This window comes from Ochotona princeps, chromosome 12 (assembly GCF_030435755.1).
Source record: "Ochotona princeps isolate mOchPri1 chromosome 12, mOchPri1.hap1, whole genome shotgun sequence".
NCBI lineage: Eukaryota > Metazoa > Chordata > Mammalia > Lagomorpha > Ochotonidae > Ochotona > Ochotona princeps.
The window spans coordinates 58,745,931-58,770,036 of NC_080843.1; the positions used below are offsets into that span (position 1 = coordinate 58,745,931).

Here is a 24,106-nt window from a genome sequence, read left to right on the forward strand (position 1 = left end):
GAATCCACCATGGGGGGAGGGCACGGGGAGGGGATGGGGGAATCCCAGAGCCTATGAAACTGTGTTACATAATGCAACATAATAAATAATTTTTTAAAAATACATTTCCTCTACTTGTAATTTCTCCATCTATGAAAGGAGTGTAATAATTATATAGGGCTTGCTTTTCTCCTATCTGAATGCTTGGGACCAGAAGTGTTTTGGATTTCAGAGGTTTGTCTTCATCAAAATTCACCTGAACATACTATATTTAGGTTTTATGAAGACACTAGACACATGGCTTGAAGATGATCATGATACTTCTATTGCACCTATCCTTTGAGTGTACCTTGTTACTTGTTACCTGAGGTCAGTTCCAGAATTTTCTATTTGTGGCACCATGCCAGCATTAACGCAATTTTAGATTTGGGATTCTGGATTTCTAGATTGGATTCTAGATTTCTAGATTTCTGTACTTAAATAAAGGTTTGGGAAGATAAGACAGGTGAAGTATTCAGCATAATCTCCTGAGCACATAAATGTCAAAAACTTGCATATTAGATAACAGCAATGTAGAAGGATGACTGGACTTTGGAATTGTCAGGAAGATATATCAGAATCAATGAAGACTATTTTGTTAATGTTTGTTTACCTGAGACACAGGGAGAAAGAAAGAGGTCTGGGCCTGGGCTGAAACTGTGAAACAGAATCACAACCTAGGTCACCCCCTCCACCCCCGCATAGACGGCAGACACTCAATCATCTGGTTATCACTTGCTGCCTCCCAAGATCTGCACTGGCGGCAAGCTAGATTTGGGAGTTGAAACCAGGCACTCCAATGTGGAATGTGGGCATCTTAACTACTGGCTTATGCATCCTATTCAAGACTATTCTAAATATGGAGCGTTTTGTTGTTGTTGTTGTTGCTGAATCAAGAGGGCATGAGAAAGAATGGAACCTTACCATCTGTCAGATACCAAATACTCCTGGTGGTGCTTTGTGACCTTGCAGAGTGGGTTAACAGGAAAGTAGAAGCTTTGTCTTTCAAGGAGAAGAGAATTCACAGGGCAGGAATTCATTCATTTAGAATCCTTAATGAAGAGCCCTCCCAGTAGGAAGAAGGGTGAATAAAACCAGAGAAAGTCCCCTGTGATTCACTAGCGGGCTATGCAGTAGTAGTGCTAGCTGGGTGGAAGGGAATGGTACAGAGCTGTGTTAGAAATGAAGGCATTCACAGGCTTGTCTTCTATCCAGAACAGCACAGAATAAGCAAACAAGAAGTCCAAAAGGAAGGAGGACTCTCCAAGGCAGCCCACAGCAGTAGAGGGGCTATTTCTGAATTGGATATGGCTGGTATCTTTGAAAGTGGCCAGAGGACTCTGAGGAAGAAGCAGTTCTTGGCAGAAAGAATTTGTGCTTCTGACCCTCTTATATCTACTAAGCCAAGGTATGCTTTCAAATAAAACAGAGACATATTTTTCCAATAATGAAGTCTGTTTTATAGCTGCTTTGAGGTCTAACTGCTAGGAGGCTGGAGGCATTTGACAAATTTAGCTGGCAGTTAAGATGTTGATATTACGCTAATCTTAGAAATCATAGCCCAATGCATAACTCTCTTATTTTACTATTTTGGTTGTGTGTGTGTCTCCCTACAGTACCTTATTTATTCTTCCTTGTAAGATAGTCTCATTATTAGCTACACTATGCTTCAGAGACTCATTCATTTGGCTTTTTCCCAGGCACAGATTCTTTTTCTTGAAAAATCTTTTTAATTTATAAAAGGGGAACATATTTCATACAGTTCATATATGCAATTTTAAGAAAATAGTGATATTTCTCACCCAACCCTCTCACTCCCACCTCACTTTTCTGTTAATTCTCACAATGACATACTTCCAATTTACTTCACAACTACAAGTTTCACCCTCCACTGAATAAAGACTTAATCAAATAGTAAATAGGAAGATCACTGTTTCTAAAGGGAAGAGACATGAGTACAAATACTACAGTCTTAAAATCTCAATTTTGCTTATACATATGACATTAAAAATACTACATATGTTACCACAATCCAGTCATTGGTTGATGGACATCTGCTTTGATTTCATGTCCTAATATTGTGAGTTGAGTTGCCCTAAGACTCAAAGCTATCAAATTACTAGAAGAAAATACAAAAAAAATATACTGCAGACACTGGCATAAGCAGAACTTCATAAGGTCCCAGAAGCATAAATTGTAAAGACAAAACATAGAAATGGGATTACATCAAGTTAAGCACTTTCGGGCCTGCAAAGGAAATACTCAACAAAGAAAAGAAATGACTGACAGAACCAAAGAAAATATTTGCAAACTATACATTGGATGAGGGATTAATATCCAGCATATATAAATAACAAACTAAACAACCAAACCAAACTCAACAGTTCTTAACAATTAAGTCAAAATTCTTAACTCAGTTAAGAAATGGACTACGGATACGAACAGGCATTTTTTTTTTCCAAAGGATGAACATAAATGACCAAGAGATACAAGGAAACACATTCAAGATCATTAGTCATGAAAAAAATGCAAATAAAAACCATAATGAGGTTTTACCTCACCTCAGTTAGAATTGTAATTATCCAAAAAACAAAAAACAAAACCACCCACAAATGCTGGTGCAAATGTGGGGAAACAATGGTGCCCTAGTAACCTGTTGATAGCAATGTAAACTAGTGAAGCCAATACGGAAAATGGTATGGAGATTCCTCTGACACCTGGCCACCAATCTACCCTGCGAGCCACTGGTCTAACCCTGTAAATGTACTCAAACGAAATGAAAACAGCAGTTACAGGAGTTATCGGAACATCCAGATGTAGCTAAAATGCTCAGTTAAAGTTTACTGTCCTGATTCTCTGTAGAGTTCAGTGGTTAATCTACAAGAAATAATCAGTATCACAATCAAAACACATTTTAAATTCATGAAAAAAATCTACTTTTAGTAACTATATGTTGACAAAAGGACAAAATTAAAATGCCACATTTTATCTCCAGATAAGTTAAAATAGCCTGTAAGTGAGGTGTATAAAATAGTAAAATGATCCTATTTATGCACTTTTTTAAAACTAAACTACTTTTTAGAAGATTTTTATTGCACAGTGGAGACAGAAATATCTTCCATCTGTTGATTCACTCCCCAAGTAACCGCAATGGCCGGTGCTGCACTGATCCAAACCAGGAGCCCTTCCAGGTCTCCCACACAGGTCCAGGATCCCAAGGCTTTGGGCCGTCCTCGTCTGCTTTCTCAGGCCACAAGCAGGGAGCTGGATGGGAAGTGGGGCTGCCGGGATTAGAACCAGCGACCATATGGGATCCTGGGGTGTTCAAGGCAAGGACTTTAGCTGCTAGACCATGGTGCCGAGCCCGACTGAACTATTTTCAGACATAGAATGAAATTCCACCTTTAGCATCTGATAAACAGCAATGCTTTTACAAGGAAAGACTACTAAGAGCTCGAGTTTCTTACAGGGTGATGGAAATGTTCTGGAATTGGACAGTGACTGAGGTTGTGCCACCCTGCTCATGAATTACAAACACTGCAAACAGTCACTCTGATGTTATGTGAACTATCCCATTAAATATCAGCTAAAAATTATTTAGTATGATAAGCAAATGAATTCTGCTTAAACTGAAGTATCTTATAAAACAAAAATATAAATGTGGATGAAATATAATTTAACAAAATTGCAGGTCTTGGGTGTCAAGAGAACTCTTAGAAAAGCATTAGATTAAGAAAAATAAGAGCAAAAATCAGAGTTAATGTTTCATTGAGTGATTGGCCTCTACTTATCTTCAAAATAATTAAAAATGCATAATCAACTTTTTGGAGAAATATAACTGCTTATAAAAACTCGTATTTTTTTTTAAAGAAATGCAAGTACATTAAGTGTTCTTGTGTAGATTGTATAGTTCTCACAGTTCAAACACACCAAGGCACTTCGATTAACATGTGGAAATTGAATTATGTGTTCATTTTGGTTCAGAAAAATGTTGACACCTCTGTATACACAGGGTCTTCATGGTTCCTGAAACACGCATGTCATGAGAATACTTTGCATAGATTTCAAGTCTTTTTTGGCATAAAATAAACTTACTTAATTCTATTATTCCATGAACTTTTTGAAGTAGCCTTAAAAGAAGCTCTATTTTGTAAATTTTGGGCAGATGCACATTACCTGGAGTGCATGAGAATCTTAAGTTGTGCAGTAGCTAACACATTCATGGAGTGGCAAGCTCCACTTTCCAAACTCGTAAGAAAAGCAGGACCCAGATTAAACAACAATCAGCTGGAAGGAGAAGTCGCCATGGTGCAATCAAACTTTCCAGTTTTTGCTCTCAAGCGGGCTGAGGCACAGGGAGGTGGGGAGCTGCCAATGTCACACGGCTGAGCGATAGTGTCAGGATTCCCACTGCGTGCAGCACAGCACCCTTCTTGTGCACTGAGTATTCAAGGTAACTGGCATGAGGACTAAAATATCCCCACACATTACACAAGACCTTGTGTGTCCATGGAAGACAGAGGATGACCTGGGGCCCTTTATACCCTGTCTCCATCAATGCCAAAATAAGAGCTCCTGTGATTTTTAACCCACAGCATCTGGCATCCACCGGATACTACAAATGCATCACCTTCAATGGACAACAGGGTCCCCTTAGCACCTGCTAGAACCCTGGTGAAGGGCAGGAACACCGAGATGCTTCTGAACTCCTGTTTTGGGTGACACTTCTTAAAAATAAAAGAGAAAAGAAATTCCCAAATCTCAGGCAGACAGAAAAGTACCTTTTAGATTTATTGCTTGTTCTTGGTCTGTATTCATGGGATTCATCCTCAATGCCATTTTGCCTTTTATACCAGTCAAATAATGTCCGCAGGATGGAAGGCAGGCAATACTCAGCCAGGGAGCTCATGGAGCTGATGACCTGCAGGGAGAGAGGTAAGTGATGAAAAAGTCTGTGTGGCACTGCCAGTGATGAAGAAATGCCCATGTCAGAGCTGCAAGCAATCTTTACTGCAACATTGTTACAGTCCCTTATTTTATAACCTTTATTAGTGCATCTCCAAGAGATTAAATCTCTTAATGTTGACAGGGCTCCTAATTACAAAATAAAAATAAACATTAGGCATAACACATCTAAAGGGTAGTTTAGAATCCCATATCAAGAATCTAATAAGGGCCCGGTGGCTTGGCCTAGCAGCTAAAGTCCTCGCCTTGAATGCCCCAGGATCCCATATGGACACCGGTTCTAATCCCGGCAGCTCCACTTCCCATCCAGCTCCCTGCCTGTGGCCTGGGAAGGCAGTCGAGGACGGACCAAAGCTTTGGGACACTGCACCTGCATGGGAGACCCGGAAGAGGTTCCAGGTTCCCGGCTTCGGATCGGCGCGTACCGGCCCGTTGCGGTCACTTGGGGAGTGACTCACCGTACGGAAGATCTTCCTCTCTGTCTCTCCTCCTCTATGTATATGTGACTTTGTAATAAATAAAAAATAAATCTTTTTTAAAAAAAAGAATATTGAGGAAGGTGAACCTTATTCATTACAAAGAAAAAATTAAACCCAAATACCTAATGAATATGTAAACGCCTTAATATGTGGATTTTGGTGCACACTCCAAATATTATGACTCATATTTCAAAAATACATCATGGACAAAGGGTTGTGGCTCAGTGTTGAGATGCCCACATCCCTCACAGGAGTCGCTGGGATCCTTCCTGGTCACAGTTCCTGATTCCAGCTCCCTGCCAGTGTAGACCCTGGAGCACAGCCTCAACGACCCAAAGCAATACAGTTTATGTTACTTACGTGGGAGATTCGAATTAAGTTTTTGTTAAAACTTTTCCCAGTTCTGATCATCTGGGAAATAAACAGCAAATGAGAGTGCTGTGTATATCCCATCTATTTCTCAAAAGTTTCTGACATAAAAATTTTTGGGATGTATTATGTAAAATAATACTGTCATTTAATTGGTAATGATCTCAACTTGATATAGATTCTGTGTTAAGTATACATATATGAAGAAGACTCAATCTTTTTGATATGAGATTTCAAAAAAGTATTAGGGGAAAATGGGATTAAAAATACATTTTTGGATGGGGAGTGGGTAGTTGGTGCAATGGCTCAACTGGCTAACACACCAACTTAGAGTACCAGCATCCCATATGGGTGTTGGTTCATGTCCTGGCTGTTCCATTTCCCACCCAGTTCCCTGCTTATGGCCTGGGAAAGTAAAGGATGATGGGCCCAAAACCTTGTACCGTGTGGGAAACCTGAAAGAACTTCCTGGCTCCTGGTTTTTGATCAGCTCAGCTCCAACTGTTGCAGTCATTTTGGAGTGAACCAGTGGATGAAGATCTTTCTCTGTCTCTCCTTCTCTCTGGAAATATGCCTTTCCAATAAGAAGAAACACATCATTTTAAAAATAATTTTTTGTTGTAGAATATTTAAAATTCATAAATAACTTTCACAGTATGCATTTTCCATGAGCTTTTAAAGACTGTGTGCATACATAGATTTAAACCATTTTTGTCATCAAAATAAACTCATCTTTTGATTCCACTTTCCATGCACACGCAGAAAAAAATTAAATTTCATGAGTTTGGAGGGGGAGAGAGAGAGAGAGAGAATATGAATGTTCTAACCTCTGGTTTATGTTCCAAACATGTTCAGCAGAGAAGTCTGAGCCACTCTGAAGCCTGGGCCTACAAACTCCATTCCACATACGTGACAAGGACTCAACTTCTTGTGCATCAGCAAGACGCTGGATAGAAAGTAGAGTAGCTACCAGGACTTGAAACAGTACTGGACCTCAAAGTTGACTCCAGGTCTCGAACTCAGGCATCCCAAGAGGCAGCCAAACAGTCACCTGTCCTGGTTTCCTATGAACATTTTTGAAGTACCCACATATCACACACACACCAACAAAGAATATATATAGAAAAGAGGGGCTTTGGGAGAGGGTAAGTGGAGCTGGAAATGAAGGAAGGATTTACCTGGGCTGCTTCAGAAAGGGGAGTCACGATATGGAACCAAACCAGGTGATCTTTTACAGATGAATAGATAAAATGTGGTTCATACACATGATGGAATATTATTCAGACACAAGAACTGAATCCTTGTGTGTGAAACAACAGAGAGAGAGATGGAGCTAATTAATGTTAAATGAAAAAATACGACACAGAAAGACAAACTACATGTCCTCCCTCCATTTGTGGAAGTAAGGAAAGTAGATCTGAACTGGAAACAGTGATTGTGAGAGGCTAGGAAGGATTGGGAGTGGAGAGTAGAGAAAGGTTGGATGACCAGTAAGAAAACACACAGCTAGAAGTAACAGGTTCTTGGAGTCACAGCACGGGGGCTGACTAGTTCACCATGAAGAACTGAAAGCAAGAGCTGGTAACTTAAGAACACAAAGGAAAGGGGAACTGACATTACAGCACAGCTGGTTAAGCTGCTTGAGACACTGATACCCAGGATAAATTCTGATTGCAGTCCTGGCTGCTCCACTTCTGATCCATCTCTCTGCTAAGGCACCTGTGAAAGCAGTGGAAAATGGCTCAAGTAAGGCATGAAGCTCCTGGCTTCAGCCTGGCCTAGCACGGCTGTTGTGGTCAATTGGGGGGGATGCAAACCAGCAGGTGGAAGATCACTTTGTGTCTCTCCCTCTCTCTAACTTCACCTTTCAAGTAAATAAGTCAACCTTAGAAACAAAGGATAAATAACTGGAAAAACCAAATTTCTAATGTGAGCAGCTTATGATATATATTTATGGAAATATTGCATTATCTCATAAAAATACACAAGTATTTTGTATGAATTTAAAAGTTTTTACAACCATAAAGAGATAAGAACTATAAACTAAACTATACAAAGATCCAAAGCTGGAAATGGTAATGATGTAAGAGTGTTCCATAATGACTGCATATTGATTCAGGAGATGAAGTTGAAAAGAGTTTGGTTAAGACAGAGTAGAGGAACATATTGTTGGAAAGTTTCTTTTCTAGAAAATGTGAAGTCTCTACAGAGCTCTGCAGTAGGCCCATAAAAATGGTGTTTGGGAGGTTCACTCTAGCAGAGATGTGTGGGAGAAAACAAACACTTGAATTGAATGAGATTCCTGCCACAGTGCCAGGCGAGATGATCTTCTCGGCTGGAGCTGGGGAAGTAGTGGAAGAAATGGAAATTTTTGGTTAACTTAGCACACTTCTGCAGTTAGCAGGCCAGGCCCAACCTCCTTTTATAAAACAGGAAACGCCTCTGAAGGGAGCAGACATACTTCCAGTCCTCCGAACTTTCCATTCTCACCTTTAACAGCAGCTGTAAAACAGACACCCATGGCTTTCATCGCCTCTTCCTATCTCTTGCTAGCTTATTTCTTGCTGTCTTACCCATGAGAGCTTACAAGCGTCCAAATAAAATTGTACATTATCTTTACAATGGAAAAATAGAAGGGAAAAGAAATGGGCCATTGTATTCAACCTGCTCTATGAACCTATCAGTGTTAGCTTTTTTAAATTAAAAACAACAACCTTTTTAAAAAAGAGGATCCCTTCCACTCTCCCCCAACCTGAGCAATATCCACAAACTTTTCCTGGTTGTGAATTTGATTGCCATAACTGCTTAGAAGTTACTAGGTTTTATCTAAAGTTATACCAGCACAAGAAAGGATATATACATGAGTCTTCATTATTTAAAATGTTTTAAACTAGGAAATGAAGAAAGTTCCTAAGAGAAAGAGGGATCAGAGCCCAGAGGCTCCAGGGATGGGGTAGCAAGACCCAAAGAATCTCCTCTTCTAACTCAACTTAGAAACTGTCTAAAAAAAAAAAGGGGGGGGGAACCCCACAAAAAACCCAAAAAACAAACAAAAAAAACTGCCTAAGGAGATGTGAACTCTGAATGTAAAGGAGTGTCCTAGATGGTATCCTGGGATTAAAAACAAGTGGGTATGGGAATACCTCCAAGTATCTTTGGAGATCTCCCCAATCGAACTGCTGAACTCAGAACTCTAACCAAGAAAAGACAGAAGACAGAACGGGACAGTCATTCATCTCAGCTATATATTGGCAGCAAATTATGGGGCAAACGGAGACTTTATGATGGGCCATATCAATCAGTGGACGACCTCATCGAGCGAAACTGGCAGCGATTCATAACTGGAGAACTATTAACACCACTTGGGCACATATCTCAGAGCATGCCCCACACCCGGGACTTGGGGTGGGCGGGAAACCGGGTGGGGCTTCTCCCTCAATGTCCCCCTTTACCTCAGATGCATGATGGAAACCATATGGACATAATGGCATTACCCACTTTCCTATCCCCCTGAACCTTTTTTTTTCTTTTTTCTTTTTTTTTCTTCTTTTTCCTTTAACTGTGATTAACTATGTAAAGATTGTGAACAACAATACAATAAAAAGAAAAAAATTTAAAAAACAAGTGGGTAAAAAAAAATGGAACAGATAAAATGTGGAGTTTCATCAACAACATGCTGGTTTCTCAGTTGTGACACATGGACCACAGTAATGTAAAATGTTAATAGGGAAATTGTCATCTGTCCATCCCTGGCATTTGTCTGCACTGTCACTGTGACTACTCTGTAAAGCCCAAACCATTTTAAAATAAGGTTAGGTACAGAATATTTGGGTGGGATATTTACAAGCTCCATTACAGAACTGTTACATTTCTGTCTTCAAAAGAAACTTCAGCTGGACTGTTAAGCACATATGACCCACCACTTTACTTAGGCATAACCCATCAATTCTCAGGTATGATCATGAAAATAATTTATACTACTGATTAAACAGTCATTCTCCAGACTAGAGTCACTGGGTGTCCTTGGGCATGGCCAAGAGCACTGAGACCATCAGAGGAGGGAAGAAAGGTTAGCCTTGGGTGGATGTGTGTGTGTGCTTTTTCCATCTTTCTGGTGCTGTTCTTCAGAGCCTGGGCTTTCAGGAAGGAAGGGTGGAATCTGCAGAGACCTGGCCCTTGACGCTCAGGAAGGAGGAAGGTCTAGTGGCTTCTGGTTTACTCAAGTCCTTCATTTACGGGGAGTGGAGCCAATGGGGAGCTGAATTCTGGCTCTGTGCTGCTGTGCAGAGTGGGCAGGGCCACTACAAAGATGCTCTTGTTGCTTTTCAATGATTATATTCTTCCACCACGCATGAGCTAGGTGCTGGGCAGCATGAAGAGATGAAGTGCTCAGAGTCACAGAGTGATTTCATGCCGGTGTTTTGTTTTGGCAGGCGGGGAGACGGAGGAGAACACTAAATGTACTCTGCAAATGTTTCAATGTTTACTTTAGCTTTTTATGTAGAAATGGCTGAAAGACACTGTCCATTATGCTGCAGAGAAGACGTGATTTGTCAGCAGCATTTTATTTCACTTGCTAAATGTAAAGGAGAAAATGTTACACAGAAATATTTAAATAATTCCTCCTTGGAGTCCTTCTATATTTCTCATTAACCATGCTGACTTCTCATGAGTGCTGTATTTAACAAATAACTGTAATGTAATTTCACTGATGGTTTGATTTTTCAAAGTCCTGGGGTAAAACGATCTTATGGGCCAGGGTAATCACTGTGCAATTACACAAAATGCTGATCTAGTAATTTTCAATTTATTTTGACTCAATCATGTATCACACTGCTGCTAGACAATGGCATGCTGAGTGACAAACACTAATTTCATAATATCAAAAATACAAAAATCTAAATATATTTGCCTACATGTAAAGAGAACATCTTCATTATTATGTTTTAATGACTTGGTTCATCTCAGAATATAATACACTGCCTTGTTGAAGAATAATTAAGAAATGCTGCATAAAACATTTAACATTCTAAGTCCAATGCTGGCTTATTTGTTTTTACTCTCTACTGCCTATTATTATCACTTACATAATTTAAATACATTTTCATTGGACTGCAACATTAGGATCCATGTTGAAATGTTAAAATTTCATCTACTTCCTCTTAAAGAAAATTGTTACTACCCAAGATATTAAAAAGCTATTTTAGCTTAATATATTATAAATGGATGGTTCCTTTTCCATGTGCTCCCTGTTAGCTGATGGCATTTTAAATATATTAAGAAACTGAAATATGCATAATTCTCCTGAAACAATATATGGCACCCCATACATATATAATTTTATGTGTCAGTTAAAATAAACATTAAAGATGAGAGGCAGAACTATTAGTAGTATGAAAAAGAACAGAAAAAACTAATAAGTATGTAACACAGAAATAAGTGCATAAAATATATAACATATAGAAGAAAATTCCAAGAGAAGTTCCTTTTTGAGCAAAGTATCAAATATAGATGACATCCATGGAGACCAGCCACACTAAATTTCAAACAGCTGTTTCTAAAATTAATGTCAGAGCCCAATATGTGCTCCTGACAGGTCAACATGCCACATTTCCGTCATTTCAGTAAGCTAACGGGGAAATCAGGTAGCTTCAGGGTCAGGTTGCAGCTCTGTCCCTTCTTAACTAGACTAAGAATCTTGAGTGTCCTGGACTGTTCTGATGACAAAATGAGATGTTGTCAAATTGTGGGGCACATAAAGAACTTCCAAAATGTCTGTCTCCTCCTTCCATTTCTAAATATTGAAACTGAAGCACCTATAATGACTCAATGAGCTCACAGACTAAGAGAATTATAGAACAGATGGCACAAGGTGGTGACAGAATTTTGCTCATTTGAGCCTGATAAATGCGACTTTAGGGGTATGGTAGGTGGTAACAAACCATACACCATCCAAGCACAAGCCACAGGTGCTTTCATTACAATGCTCTCCACTGAGTTTGTGTTTCCACTCTTCTATGCTTTCTGCAGATGGAAACACAGTGCCTTCTTCCCTGAGCCTGCCACATGCTATCCAAAGAAGCTGCTGAGTGATAGGAGTTCTATCTTCAGCTCATATGCAAAAAGCAGTGAACACCTGGCTCCCCTGTTTGCTGCAGGCAACTGCTCACTTCAAGGCTAATGGAAAGAGACACTTACCATAGCATGGCAACTTTTGTCCCTATTCTGGAACCAGACTCCACCACTTGAATAAAACCAATTACTGTAATATATCTGACTCATCCTCATGTCAGACTCTCAGGAAGCTCAACCACACTGGAAAAATGTGTTAATTTTACATGGGCAATGTGGACATAACGGTTGGCAGGGTGGTATAGCATGAAGCTCCCGTATTTCATTCAGTACAGAGGCTCTGTGACTAGCCATGGGGTTAGTTCCTGACAAATCTACTGAAAGCAGAAGATGCTGGAAGATGAAAACACAAGTGCACTTCCTACCCTTAACCTACTGCACATCACATGCTAGCACTCACAGGCTGCAAAGCACCGATTATATCAGCTTGTAATTGTAGCTGCAGCTGCTCCTCCTGCCCAGCATCATGAGAGGACCAGACCACACAGCCCTAGGCTCAGGGAAAAGGATAAGGTCAACATTTGAAGTGTGTGAGGGTACTGAACATGTACTGCTTTCTCATCAAAGTAAAGCCGGAAATTGATCAGTGGAACTGCTATAAGCTGGGGCCATCCATGTAGGAGGGTTCCATGAAACACACACCACGTACCTATACTTGGTCTCCCCATCTCCTCTAACTCCAATGCATTGTAGTAGCAATGCGTCTCTGCTTCCTGCCTCACTGCCAACTACTCTTGATCTTTAAATCCCAACTTTTTTTCTTGTCACAGACTATTCACGCCTTTATCTGAAAGATCATCAGGGACCAATTCAATGGCTAGCCAATGGACTTTTTTCCCTCTTGAAATCTGTTAAGCAAATGGCATAAGTTACCAGGTACCCCATGAGGGGTTTTTCTGCCCAGGATCCTACAGTGCAGCTGACTTAGCCTCCAGTGGCTTCTCTGTGTACAGCATAGCAAGATAACCTATCGGAGATAACTGTTCTAGCACAAGCTTCTCTGGGAATTAATAGTATTTCACTTTGCAAAGAGAAAATAGCTTCCACTCAAAATATGAGACCATTTTAAGACAAAGTTGGAGAAACACTTTTCACAGCAAAATACATAAAATACATACTATACAATCGCTCTGATTGAACAGCCCTAATAGCTCTGAATCTTATTGAGAGCTAACGATTTTTCATGAAACAAAGCTGCTAAAAATATTTTATAAAATTTTTAGAATTTTAGAAACAAAGATGTCCCATCCCCAAAATGTTTCATACGTGTATGGAAATATTTGAAATCCTAAAAAAAAATCTAAATCTGCAATACACCCAATTTCAAGCATTTCAGATTAAGGATTCTTCACATGGATTTAGCTATCTTTCTCATTACGTAAGGCAAGGTATGCTTCCAAGGGCACAGAAAATCAGACAGCACATGCATGTAGCTGGAAAATATGTGAACAGTAGAGTAACTACTTTGTTTAACAGCCAGAATCTTCCTCAGACTCATCCCTTACCAGGCAGGCATTGTCACCTCCCTCTGTAAAGGGTTAAAGTATTACTTTCCATTGAGGTTGAGTTAGGTTGCTGTTGGAGCTGTTTCTGATCACCACCCACTCAAGACCACATTCAGAGAGAGGGTGCTTTTCCTCTGGAGAATGTAACACAACGTCTCAGCCTTTACACTGAAAAAAAGAAGTCTGCAGAACATGCCAATTAGAAGCTAACCACTGGAAGAAAAGTGATGAGTGCAACCTGCCTTTCATTCAGCTCACTCTCCACAGATAGGGAGCTCCTCTCCAGACCTGGTGCCATGACTATGCTGTGACACTTGTTCCTCAAGTGCTGCCAGTCACAACAGGGCATGGTAACTTTTCTGCGAAAGCATGTGTCACACTAACAGCCATGTATCCATAGTAAGAAGGCATTCCACACCTCAGTGAACAGAAAGGCTTTCTCCAAGCTGGCTTCTGATGAGCTCCTAAGTACCTGCACCTGTACCTGTTGCTAGGTCCCTTCACCACTTGGGCCACTGTTGCCCCACAGAGCCTCTCCCTAGGATTCTCCTGTTTCTGGCCACTCTTTTGTGGATCCCACCTCTTGATTCTAAATTCTTTCAGTTTTGTCTTCATTCACGTGCTCCACTCTGTTTGAGTGACCACAAAAATAGATGAGTCCCGGTTACTTCTCTTGAGGTGTTCTCTTGAAAAATCAGAACATATAAACCAATGCAGAGCCTTCCTTCAGCTGCCTCCTCTGCAGGTCAAGTTTCTTTATTAGCTGAGCTCCTCACCTGTGTCTAGGCGAAGCTGGCCCCTAGCACCTGCTGCAATGAGCCCCAGTTCACCTCTTTGCCAGTGACTCCCCTATATTCTGTTCTTTCTCACTTTCAACTTCTCCTTTATCCACCAAGAGCCCTCCTCTTCAATATACCCTTGGCGACATCATGTTCATCTATGCAGAAGGTATATTTTATTGTTGAACTCTCATCTGATTATTCACTGCTCACAATGGCAGTTGTGTGGAGGACAGGGCAGGATTAGAGATGAGAGCATCATCCAGGTCTCTTAACATGGGCAGAAAAATCTAAATACTTGAGCCATCACTGCTGCAATCCATTGTGCACATTAGCAGGAAGCTGGAGTCAAGAGCCAGGACTGAGAACAGAACCAACACGCTTCCATGAGGGATATAAAAACTTTAACCGCTTGGCCAAATGTCTGTTCCTAACAAATATTTCTATTTAGTTTTTAATTAATGCATTTCAAAGATAATGCTAGAGTGACCCAAAGAGAGACATCCTCCATCTTCTGATTCACTCTCAGAATGCATGCAGCCACCAAGACAGGAGCCTGGAGCTCCAGCCAGGAATCCCCATGTGAGTGGTACAAAGTACTTAGCTGTGTCGGGTACTTCTCAAGCGACACATTAGCAGGAATCGGGATCAGAGGTCGAGCTGGAACTTGAACCAGGCATTGCAGTATGGGATGTGCTATGCCTAAGACCTGCCCCCAGGTAAATTTTAATTCTGGTGGATCATCTGCTTACTTGTGACTCAAGCTAATTCATCTTCCTAGCATTAAAGGGTTAACTTATCTGATTTCCAGAGCATAAACACCTGTAGTGTTTACAGCATAGTGTCCCAGAGGAATCTCTCTTCCATCTGCAACAGAATTTCTGGAGGACAGAAACTATCTAATTCTTGCATGTGATCCGAGCATGCTTCTGACACAGAATTTGCTGATTTAAATGGAATTAGCTCCAAATTGTGGTTTAAAACCTTAGTTGCCCTTTGCTTCTCCTTGTTGAATGACACAAATTTTTGTCCTACGTTTAACTCTTTGCACAAGTAATATGAGCACTGACAAAGGTTTACAGAAATCATTCTGCCTAATTATCACAGCTTTGTTTACATTAGAAAACCTCAACTGACCTTTCACAAGAATTTCTATTGTATTCTTCACTTTGCTATGAAACTTTATTCTCACCCCAAATTTGGTGCAGGACTAGAAACAATGTACAAGCAATATAGCAAAAAAAAAAAAAAAAAAAAAAAAAAGCAGGGTCCTTTTAGGCTATAGGGTCACTCTAAGGTTGCTATAAGGTTGCGCATATATTCACAATTACCCCATTAGGCCAGGTTGCCCTTTAACTTTCCCTCTAACTTTCTCTCTCGACAGTCCCTACCTTGCTTCATTTACATCATATAGACCTCACTTCATCTCTTTTTCCCAGTTATCTTTTGGGTAGGATAAAGCACACCCTCACAGACCAATGGCGGTAAAGCATTCAGTAACTGATTGCCATTGCTATGATGAGTTTCTGTTCACACCATTATCAGAATTGCCTAGGATGAAATGTGTTACCTCTTTCATAATGGTCAGAAGCTGAACTTAATTTCCAGGTATTTTCCTGGGGTCAAGCATACCTCCACTAATTAAAACTGTAGCCCCAGCTTTCTGGAAGCTTCAAAGTGTACCCAAGAAGTTCTTTTACAGGAAAGAGAAAAACAAATAACAAAGAGTAATTGCCCTTCTGAAGAAAAAGAAAAGCTCCTAGGGTATGGGGTCCGCTCCTGGGGTATGGAATCGCTCCTAGCATATGGAGTCTGTACCAAGGTAGACTCTCCAGCGTGCGCTTTCCCATACACAAACTCCTGCAGAATTCCAGATCAAAATTCTACTGAATCAGAACAAGAGAAATCACATGATTTGATTAAGGGAAAGTGACTAAGATTAACAGAATGATAATTCTCATAATTCATTGGTGGAAACAGTGGGTGGGCACTGCATGGCTGGTTTTGTGCTACTTAACGAGTGACCTGAAACCAGGTAATTTATGAAGAACGTAAACTTACAGGTTTGGAGGCTCAGAAGTTGAAGTGCAGGCTGACTTGGGTTCACTCTCTACTGAGGTCCTGTTTCCACCTCCAGAGTAATGCGTCTTCACAAGGCAGAGAGTCAAAAGCACCCACTTGCTTCTGCAAGCCCTTTTACAACACTACCTTGTCTCATTTACATGCAAGCCATCACCTGGGCCTAATTACCCTTAAAGGCCTCGTGTCTTACTGCCATCCATGAGCAACACCTGAATTTTGAGCACAATACAGTCAAACCACAGCAGACACTCTTGAAAGCTCCTTTGCTGCCTTCATTTTCATGGAATCCACAGATGAACCAACTTCAAGCTTCGACATGGTCTGGGCCTCAGGCTATGGCCAAAAGCGAGCTACCTTTTGTAGGTTCTGTGAATTTATGATTTAGTAACCAGAGGTCAATTTGCTGTGCCTTTCCTGAAAGTTCTCAGTGACCCCTCACTACTGGTTTCCTGCCGAAGCTTCTCCAGGTAACACGGCTCTCAAACCTAAAGGTAGATCTGGAGTCACCTGTGGGTCTTGTTAAGCTGCTGGTTGCGTGGCTTTGGGCCTACCCAGGCCTCAGGTGAGTCTGATGCTGCAGGGCCACAGGCAAGTCTTTAAGCTGCAAGGTTAATGGGAATCTAGCCAATGAGGTGCCCAAATAGGAACCTAAACCCAGGTCCATCTAATTCTGAAGGCCATCTCTTTTTCACAATGCTGAGATGCAGAATTAAAGGCCGAACAAAAATTCAGAAATTGTGTTGAAGCCTAATTATTTCGGAATAATGGTTACCCATGATTATAAAATTTAGAGTTATTTTCTCAGATAATAAAAAAGAGGTACACTAAGTTGGAGAACAATTTTTTTTTTGGAGACAAGGGCAATGGTAATAGAATAAAAAGGCAATGAATAGAAAATAGTGGAAACATTTAGTAGATAGATAATACACCTTTATACTCCTAAAGGGAGCAGAGCTGCAACATGCCACGGTTCTAAAATGGTGACCCCAAGCATCGTACACCATCTGCACACATCTCTGACCACTCCAGCTCCTGTCATGTAACCATAGCAACTGACAGTGTGACTAGCGAAGGCAGCCCTGTGACACAGAGATGAGGCCCAGCCTCCATTTCAGCAGTGTTCCAGAAACACGCAGCTCTACCAGAAACAGGAGAGCAGGCCTGCAGCCACAGAGGTGTTGCAGGGCTGGCCTAATATGAACTCTGAGGTCTCTCCCAGGGAACACAGTAATAAACAATGCAGACAGACGATCTTGACTCTGCAGTCTAGGGTAGTATTTCTAGGTCACACAAAGCCGAGATATCTTCCTTGCATTCCATACTCAAGTCAAGTTCAAAGGCCTATACACTGTGTATTTTTCAAGAGACCATAATAAATCACCAAGGCAGAACAGGCCACAGAACTACTCAAGGTGGTTTAAATTTTCTTGTTGGTCATCAGCTGCAGTAGGTACGTTATTACCTCTCTCTAATGCCCTGTTATCTCTCATTCTTATAAACAGACCTCAAACCTTCCTCAAGACTTTCAAATATTATCTATCAGATCCTGATTTCTTACGTTTACTACCTATTCTAATAGGTAAAGATCCCATTATTAGTCCTGACTTGGTTTCAAATCACTTTCATTGTAGCCATCGTCCTAAATTGGTCTGTTCCTGCTACATTCTTGTTTTGAATCTAAGATTTTTTACTGTTTTATAAATTATGGTTGAGCTAGCCTCTCTCTCACAGCATTATGAACTATTAAATAACTGAAGTTCATCTGAATTTTTTAAAAAAAGATTTGTTTATATAACTTGAACGTCAGAATTACAGAGACAGAGGGAAAGACAGAAAGAGACATCTTCCATTCTCTGAGTTATCCCCCACATGGCTGCACCAGCCAGAGCTGGGCTGGTATGAAACTGGAAGTCAGTAGCCTCCTTTGGGTCTCCCATGTGAGTGCAGGGCCCATTTGCTGTTTTCTGAGGCCACAGCAGGGAGCAGAATGGAGCAGCCATGACTTGAACGCTCATATTTGATGCCTGCACCACAGGCAGTGGGCCAGCCTGATACACCACTGCATTGGCCCCCATCATAAATTTTGTATCACCAATGACAGCAATGTGGCAAGTACGTAAGAGTAGGTATGAGAATGTGTATAAGCTCTAATGGAGACATCTGAATATGATTTAGTACTGGTTCAACAGAATCATCTATTTTGGAATAAAATTTCCTTTGAGATACCTTTTTTTTTCTCTGTTTCCCTAATTCTGGTGCTACAAAGATTTAGGAAACATTCAGTAGGGGACTTATATTTTCCATCACTTTCCAGCTATTTCTAATTCAAACTGATAGGTATGTGCTGAATATCCACTGGAAAGCCCATCTCTGAATGCCATAGGGCATAGTTTTTAATTTTTTCAAACATTCATGAATTTCTATTGGAAAGGCAGATTTACAGAGATTAGGAAAGACAGAAAGATCCTCTATTTGATGGATCACTCTCCACGTGGCAACAATGGCGGGAGCTGAGTTGGTTCAAAGCCAGGAGTCAGGAGCCTCTTCTGAGTCTCCCATGTGGGTGCAGGGTCCAAAGGCTTTGGGCCATCCTCCTCTGCTTTCCCAGGCTATAAACAGAGAGCTGGATGGGAAGTGGAACAGGTGGGACATGAACTGGTACCCATATGGGATCCTGGTCCTTACTAGTGGAGCAAGTAGCAGCTGAGCCATTGCATGGTGCCCAGGGAACATTTTTAGGCCATCTACTACTATTCTCTTCGAGGACATTCGTCAGCACAATTGCAAGCCAGCATCTTGTCTTCTGTGCACATCAAAATAAATAAAAACCAGGACACAACACACATAATACATCACGTACTTGATCAAACTGGGGGTCTTCTCCACGTTGTAGAGATTTTGTCAAAGGCTTTTCCTAGGAAGAAAAAAGAAATTATTACAGGCTCTGAAACATTGTCTCTTTAATGTAATTGTTTTTATTCATTTCTGTATTTATGAAATGAGGAGGCAACTGTTTTTAAATGTGTGAGAAATTCTTCCTTTGCTAGTCTGACCTTAGCATACAGTGTCTGATCATTACCACTAATATTCGTGATGCTAACACATATAAATGTTTCAAAAACATTAAGGAAATAATACTCAGGGAAATGCAAGTTAAAAATGCAGTAAGATATGACCTCATACCCATCAGAATGACTTATCAATAAAAACAAAAACAAAGACGACAAGTGTTGGCAAGGATGTGGAGGAAAGGGCACTATTTATACGGTGGGTGGGAATGTAAATTAGTGATTTTCATTATGGAAAACAGAATGGGGGTTACACAAGAAACTAAAAGTAGCACTAACATGATTCAGCAATGTTACTTCCAAAGGAAATGAAACATAATAAAAAGATAGCTGCATGTGCATGCTCATTAAAGTTTTATTCACAATAGGCACATTAAGTGTGCATTTCTGGATGAATGGATAAGCAAAATGTCACTTAACTGCACAATGGAATACTTATCAGCCTTTTTTTAAAGGAAATACTGTCATTCTTGACAGCATGGACAAAGTGGAGCTTATGATACAAAGCCAGGCAAAGAGAGATACATACTACACAAAATTTCATTTGTGGAATTGAAAAAAGTCCAATTAATTCACAGAAGCACAGAATAGAATGGTGGTTACCACAGACCATTGGTGGTAGGGGTGGTAGATGGAAGAAATACGGGTCAAAGGGTACAGAGTTTAGGCTGGATAGAGGAATGTGTTTTTGAGATTTATTATATAACATGGTCTGAACGTGTCTTCAAAATTCCTGTTCGCCAAGGTGATGGCGTTAGAAAGTAGGGACCATGGAAAGGCATTAAATCATGAAGGTAGAATTCTCATGGATGGAATTGGTGCCTTTGAGAAGAGGCCTTACAGTGGCCGTTTGCTCCTCGAGCAGGTAGGATACACTGATGAAGCTCTCCCTTTGAGGCACAGGCCCTCGGCACCTGCTGAATGTACAGGTGCCTTGACAAGGGACACCCAAGACTCCAACACTGAGAGCAACACATTCCTATTCTTCACACATTACCAACTTCTCCAGGCTGGAGACTACACAGTGCATTTGATGCTAAGAACAAGTTTACAGATAATTAACTGAGGGGTTTGATATCACCGACAGTGAAACTCTATACTCTACATGTGTGGTCTGAGCAGTTAGCAAAGGATTTCATAATGGAGCTACTGTGGTTGGTGCTCTTTGTTCCGCAGAATGTGGGATGAAACTGCCCAGTGAACTTCCCCTACCTCATCGGACAGCGGAGCTCGGTGGATCAATCTGCTGCAATGACATTGAGGTGTTTCATCTAGCACCATCAGAACTAAGCTGTGGGTGCCCTATTTCAGCTGGAACCAAAGAAAAATGCTGCTTATGGCAGTGAGAACACCAGAGTCCCATTTCAAAGTGCATGGGTTCTGCACCTGCCCCTGGCTTTTGCCTCCAGCCAATCATTTCCTAATGCAGACTTTGGGAGGCAGCAGTGACAGCCAAGTACTTGGGTTCCTACCACTCACATGGGAGACATGGACTGAGTTCTCCACTTCAGCCCAAACCCAGTTGCAACTGTTGGGGGCATCTTGAAAGTGAACAAGTGGGTGGGAGCTCTGTCTGTCTAGCTGACTCTCTGCCTTTCAAATACATACATAAAAATGTAAAAAAAAAAAAAAAACAAAACCACACTGGATATATGTATTTTCTTTTCCAATAAGTTGTACCAGCCTTGACTCAACTTTGAAGACAGAAGAGGCCATCAGAGACCTGGGGGTATAAACCATCTTGAAAACATCCTCCACTCATGTTGACTGGGTCCCTACCAAACCTGCCTCAGTTGACCCACAGGTAAACTAAGGGCCAGGTTCCTCTTAATAGCTAATGAACAATCGCCCAATAACTAACAGCTAACTGCTGTTACAACCCTTGAAGATCTTTCTATAAAGGATGTTTGAAGAAACTGACAAAGTGGATTCTCTTTTGTTTCAGTTCATTATTAAGATAAATATCTGTAATCAGAGCAATGCATGCTGATTTTCACTCACAACAGAGAGAAAAACTTACATCACAAGAATAATAGAGAGTATTTCTGATAAACTAAAGGTAGTAGCACTTAAGATGCGGCGCTGATATGAAATGTGAACATTGCCAGAACTGTTTTAGCAACCAATTTTTAACTGGAAACTCTTGAGCTATTCTTTCCAATTTACAGCTGGCTTTGCTGATTTGAGGAGAGCTGTTTTCTCCTCCAAAGTGAACAATACCAACTACAAATCCACTATGTGAAGAGTGGAGGGAAACTTCAATTAAATTTGGCTACAAAGTTAATCTTCATTTTAATTGAACAGAAGAACAGCTCTCACAGGTATTAAAAATAAAAAGAGCCCGGTGCAGTAGCCTACCAGCTAAAGTAATGAACTGAGATTCCATATGGGTGCCAGTTCATGTCCTACCTGCTCCACTTCCCATCCAGGTCTCTTTTTGTGGTCTGGGAAAGCAGTTGAGGACACCTTAAAGCCTTGGGACCCTGTACTCACGTAGGAGACCCACAAGAGGCTCCTGGCTTCAGATTGGCTCAGTTCCAGCGATTGCGGCTACTTGGGGATTGAACCAGCAGATGGAAGGTCTTCCTGACTCTCCTTCTCTCTGTAAATCTACTTTTCCAACAAAAATAAATAAATCTTTTACAAAATTAATTATAAAAAAGCAAGCACACAAAACAATGAATTCTAGCACTCACCAAGGAGTGTAAGATAGCACTTTCACTAGTTTGTGTTTGTATTATATTCCTTTCTTTTGGATATAAAGTACCATTAATTTTTTAAATTAATTTATTCATTAATTACATTGTATTACGTGACACAGTTTCATAGGAAAGTACCATTAATTTTAAGCAATATTTATTTGAAGGGTAGATTGACGGAGACAGGGGAATAGCAGATATCTTCCATCTGCTGGTTCACTCTACAAATAGCCACAATGGTCAGGGCCATTCCAGGTCAAAATCAGGAGACTGGCACTCCATCCAGGTCCCCCAAAAGGGTATCAGAGGGCCTAAAGGTTTGGTTCCTCTTCCACTGCTTTCCCAGGAGTATTAGCAGGGGCCTGGATGGGAAGCAGAACATCCAGGACTTGAACTGGCATCTGTATGGGATGCCTGCATGACAGGCCAAAGTTTAACCTGCCGCATCACAATGTCAGCATCATGGAATTTTCAGCTTCAGCCTCCCGTGCCTGCTGCATGCGCTAAACAGACTGTGAGCACACTGGCAGTAAAGCGGTCCTCTACTGACTCCTCTGGGATGATGCTCCATCAGCAGTTCCTCCCTCCCATTGTGTGCAGTCTAACTCCTGTCCCCTCCTGTCTGCCCCTCAGCTGTCAACATGTTTAAACCACCTTACCGTGATGCCTTGGTTGACTAAACCCCCAGCCCTGGCTTTTTCTTCCTATCCAGCTCTCCTCAAATTCAGTCCTGCAGTGAATGGTCTACACTTATCTTCCCTGTGCACTCTGTAACCACTCACAACATGGTTCTTCTTTCACCAGTAAAAATAGCCTCCTTAAAGACCCTCATAAATTTTCAAGTGACAGATTTGGTGGGCAGCTCACAGCACTTTTCGTTTCTTCCTGGACTTTCAGCTTCAGCAATGCTACTCACCAATATGTCTTCCCACTTTAAAAAAAAATGAGGCACAGAGATGAGATACAGTGAGAGAGTGAGTGTGCTTGCTCTCACATGCTGGTTGGCTGCATACATGCCCACAAACACCAGGGCTGTGGTGGCACAAGCAGCTGAGCCATCACCTGTAGCCTTGCAGAGCCTACATTAGCAGGACACTTGCATCACGCACAAGAGCAAGGAACTGAACCCAGGCACTCCAATGTTTCATCTTCACTGGCGTCTTACTGCTAGCTAACATCCTCCTGTTTTCACGTAAGTCACACCGCCTCCCACCTGGTCTCCCACTTTTTCAGGCACACTTTCTCTGTGGCCTCCATAGGCCAGTCTTTCGGCTTAGCTATATGCCACAGGGCTGAATCATCTTGGGAAAACTTACTAGCACATTCCAATCCTACCCCCTTCAATCTGTAAACACAACTTAGTGAAATGAAAGTCCAGTCCTTACCTCTCCCTTTCCCTGTTATTCTTTCAAATAAAATAAATATCTAAAAATATAATAGATCATAAGTGTTCTTCAGCATGACCTTGTGCTGATCATAATTTAAGATTCTGCCCAAAGTTTCATTGATTATTTTCAGTATTATGAAAATAGCAAAAATGAGTCAAACAGATGGTAAGGACTGAACTTCAGTACTAAGTATTATGTTATTATTACAGCACATTATATTTTATTTCTCACCAACATAATATATTTTCAAGTGATATCTTTTTTGTTTTTTTTTTAAGGTTTACTTATTTTTATTGGAAAGTCAAAATTTACAGAGAGAAGGAGAGATAAAGATCTTGCATCCACTGATTCACTCCTCAAGCAGCTGCAATGGCTGGAGCTGAGCCAATCTGAAGCCAGGAGCCAGGAGCTTCTTTCAGGTCTCCCATGCAGGAGCAAGACCCTAAGGTTATGGGTCGTCCTTGACTGCTTTCCTAGGCTACAAGCAGGGAGTTGGAAGGGATGTGGATCAGCCAAGACACGAACCAGTGCCAATATGGGATCCTGACACATGCAAGGCAAGGACTTAGCCACTGAGACATCACACTGGGCCCAGATATTTTCTTCATATTAAAAAAATGAT

At 41.0% G+C, this 24,106-nt stretch overlaps 1 protein-coding gene across 5 annotated transcripts in view; it reads right to left on the reverse strand.

Moving 5' to 3' along the window:
- The window catches only part of FRY (FRY microtubule binding protein), a 440,002-nt gene that overhangs the window by 174,524 nt on the left and 241,372 nt on the right, over window positions 1-24,106 (reverse strand). For all 5 annotated transcript variants that reach the window (XM_058670891.1, XM_058670892.1, XM_058670888.1 and 2 more), the window contains 2 exons: window positions 19,190-19,243; window positions 4,800-4,939 (listed from right to left, as the gene is read on the reverse strand). In XM_058670891.1, coding sequence (XP_058526874.1) covers window positions 4,800-4,939; window positions 19,190-19,243 — 194 coding nt within the window. The remainder of the gene's footprint in view (window positions 1-4,799; window positions 4,940-19,189; window positions 19,244-24,106) is intronic.